Consider the following 3,402-nt stretch of genomic DNA (forward strand, 5'->3'; position numbering starts at 1 on the left):
GCCTTTTACCGCTGAAAAGTAGTTTTTTTTACAAAAGTAAAGAATCTCCACTTTTTGAAAAAACAAGTAACCAAACGGATCCTAACGGATCCTAACTCTCATTCTATTAACCTCTTGACTCTCAAACAAAAGCTAACCTACTATTTTAGCCTTTGTTTGGGAGGAGGTTAATGGAAGTAAATGGAAGTAATGAAATGTTAAGTATTAAGTTAACCTTTTAACTTTTTTTTCCATCACTTCCCTTCTCTTTCCATTACCTCCTTTAACTCTCACTTCCATTAACTCTCACTTCCATTAACCTCCAAACTCCCAAATAAAGGCTAAAGTTTTTTAAATTTATTAAGTATTAAGTTAATTTAGAGTAAATGGAGGTTAACGAGGTTAAATGTTAACTTTTATTTTCATGACTTCTCTTCCCCTTCCATCATCTCCTTAAACTCTCACCTCCATTAACCTACAAACTCCCAAATAAAAACAAAGCTTAAACTCTAGCTTTTAAACTTAAAACGCAAACAGGCGTAATACAAAAAAAAACAGCAACCAATTGAATTCTGCATGCAGTCGTTGTTGCTTCGCCGAAAACCGAAATTCCAAGCATCGCCATAGCCATCACCGGCTTAAGAAGACAGTCAGTATGACCTCCCAAACAGCGATGGCTAGATCCTTCAAGTGTAAGCTAATCAAATATCGTCGCGTTCCAAAGTACAGTTTCTATTTTTCTTTTTACTGAAAATTGCGATGTACAATCTCTTATTTGCAATTATCTGCTTCAGTAATTGTTAGGATCTTGTGTATTTTGTCTCCATTGACCTATTCGGTCTAAATAAGTATGGATGGTTAGTGTTTAGTGTTCTAGATTCATTTTGAAAACTATTTGTAATTATTTTGTTGTAATTGAATTGAAGGCCGACAAGAGAAATCGGTGCCTCCAAAGTACATATGCCTAAATGCTCCAAGTCCAAGCATCGCCATTCCCGGGTTAAGAAGAGAGTCAGAAGGTATTTTCTTATTTTACAATTTATCTTCTCCGTTGATGTTAGGGTTTGTTAGCTGAACGATCAGTTTTTATGTTTTTCGTGTATCGTGCTCTTCCATGGGCGACTATATTGCAAGCTTTGCACAACTTTATGTGGTTCATTGTTTTGTTTATTACTTTGTTTCCAGTAATTTAGCCTGAGTATTGTAATTACTTTCAAGAACAGGTTCCCCTTCCTTGGCGCTGTTCAATATGCTGAATATGCCTTAGCTTGCTATGAAAAACTTGAAAAACGAAATGCCTTGTGTGATATACAATCTTATGGTATACAATCTGATGCTGCAGAGGTTTGAATTAATCTTATCCCTCTATTTCTGTTTTTCTTTCTCTTTTAAGAAAAAAACTTGGGCATTTTTATAATTATCACCCTTGTTTTCTAGAATCGTAAGTTTGAAGTTGTGCAAGCCTTGGGTGCTTTTCGTGCACTGGTAGACTTCTCTGAACTTGGAGTTGGCGACAGGTGTCATGTCAGCTTCACTGCGAAACCCCGAAATGCTGATGGCAGTGATGCCTCTCCAGTCTTCTTCTTTGTTGAACTGGGTGACTGGGGATCAGGGGTATTACAACTAATGAACTTCCGAAAATCGCAGCCTGACGATTCTGGTAATGCTCATATATCCTTCTCTGCATTGTATTCTATTCATCAGTTTCTGTTAATTTGTTTATTTTGTTTGGTTTCAATGTATAATTTGTGCACTTCCTATTCTTTGCATATCTCTTGCTTCATTATGTTTTGTTTTTAAAACTGCATGCTTTGCTAGAGCTGAAGGTTTTGCTTTTTTTAAGATTTCCACAGTAGTTGTATGGAACAGAGACTTAATGTAGAGTAATTTTTCTTTTTCGTGGTTTATGCAGTAGTGCCAGTTCATTTGGCTTGTTATGTCTCTTGCTTAATATTTGTCACAGTTTACAGTTAACACATGCATGAATTCTGCAATCTGTACAGAAAACCCGACTAGGAGTGTGGTAGATTTTTATAGATAATGATAGATTGCTGGAATGTTGAAAGTTTTTACCATCCTTAATGCATTTTGCAGGAATTACATATGGCTGTGGATTTTGTCCATCTTCTAAGGAATATCCTCATCTTTCTGGATATCTTGGTGGTTTGGAAAGTGTGCCTGTTGATGCCGCCTCGCAAAGAGAGTTGGGTAGATGCTTCAAGCTTCGGCTAATCAATTCTCGTCGCAAAGTCAAGCCTAAGAGAGACAAGGAACCTATTCGAACGTAAGATTATCTTTCTTACTGAATATTTTTCCAAAGTGAAGTTTTTTATGTGCAATTATTGCTTCAGTAATTGTTAGGGTTTGTATATTTTGTCTCCATTAAATAGTAGCCTGGTTATACTAATGACTTTTATCTTGGCTGGAGAATAACAGTTACTTCGTCCCTAATCTTTCGGAACATGAATGTGCTGAAATTGCCTTGAAACACATAAATGGTGAAGAAGGGGTTTGTATCTTATCCATCTCTGTTTGATTTGATTTTATGCATCTTCATAGTAACAAACTTATGTCTTTTTTTCTTTGTTTTGTTTTTTTTTTTTTTTTTTTAATTTCTTGGCCAGAATGTTGAGTATGAAATTGTGCGAGCCATTAATGCGTACTATCGTTTATTATGCATCTCTGAGGTTGAGAAAGTTGGAGAATGGTGCCATGTCAGTTTCATGGCTAAACCTAGAAATGACGTCTCTGAAAAACTTATTTTTGCTGAATTGGTTAACTTTGGAGAAGCCAAGTTTGATTTGAATGCCTATTCTATATTGGATCCTAGTGATTCTGGTAAAGCTCATATATAATTAATTACTTGTGTTATTGTTTTTTCAGGATGGACATTAACATTGGTTGTGGATTTTGCAGGAAGAATTAGGTATGGCTGTGGATTTTGCCCCGGTGCTGATGATGAAAAATATCCTCATCCTGCTGATACCGCAGAGTATACTGCTGGTCGTTCGCCATATGATTAGTGGATCTCTTTGTTTTCCATATTTGGATGAATTACAGAATTTAATGTTTGTTTTCCAAATTATTATATGTATAGTGGGTCTTTTTGCTGTATATATTTGGATGAATTGCAGAATCTAATGACACAAATGTGAACCCCTAGAGGAGGGAGATATTTGTTTCTTCTATGATAAGATCATTCAATATATTTCATTCATGTAATGTCTAATGAGTCGCTCTAACCCAACTCTAAATATTTCATGTCATAATTGTATCAATCTAATTGGGTAAGTATTGGTTTCATGTCATGTTTTCGGAGTAAATTTTTAAACGAACTTAAATCTTTTAACTCTCATTTACATTTATTCCTTTGTATATTTGCGATCGGGTGATCAATTGATTATATTTTACGCAAGTTCAGGG

The 3,402-nt window shown here is 35.3% G+C and overlaps 1 protein-coding gene across 2 annotated transcripts; it reads left to right on the forward strand.

Moving 5' to 3' along the window:
- Positions 1 to 450: 450 nt before the first annotated feature.
- LOC136233122 (uncharacterized) lies at positions 451 to 3,187 on the forward strand. 2 transcript variants are annotated; one of them, XM_066022701.1, is made up of 8 exons: positions 451 to 702; positions 906 to 998; positions 1,203 to 1,323; positions 1,417 to 1,639; positions 2,074 to 2,263; positions 2,416 to 2,488; positions 2,604 to 2,817; positions 2,896 to 3,187. In XM_066022701.1, exons 1-8 carry the CDS (start codon positions 635 to 637, stop codon positions 3,000 to 3,002), a joined length of 1,089 nt encoding a protein of 362 aa, XP_065878773.1. In that variant the 5' UTR covers positions 451 to 634; the 3' UTR covers positions 3,003 to 3,187. The 2 variants fall into 2 exon arrangements, with proteins under 2 accessions (XP_065878773.1, XP_065878774.1); XM_066022702.1 differs by having other exon boundaries at positions 451 to 671.
- Positions 3,188 to 3,402: the final 215 nt, after the last annotated feature.

This window comes from Euphorbia lathyris, chromosome 6, assembly GCF_963576675.1.
Source record: "Euphorbia lathyris chromosome 6, ddEupLath1.1, whole genome shotgun sequence".
Taxonomy (NCBI): Eukaryota; Viridiplantae; Streptophyta; class Magnoliopsida; order Malpighiales; family Euphorbiaceae; genus Euphorbia; species Euphorbia lathyris.

Excerpts from the sequence above, each read along its gene's own strand:
- LOC136233122 (XM_066022701.1), top strand. The coding sequence starts at position 635 with ATGACCTCCCAAACAGCGATGGCTAGATCCTTCAAGTGTAAGCTAATC. Across the intron at positions 999-1,202 it reads GTTAAGAAGAGAGTCAGAAG|GTTCCCCTTCCTTGGCGCTG; the intron begins GTATTTTCTTAT and ends TTTCAAGAACAG. Across the intron at positions 2,264-2,415 it reads GACAAGGAACCTATTCGAAC|TTACTTCGTCCCTAATCTTT; the intron begins GTAAGATTATCT and ends GGAGAATAACAG.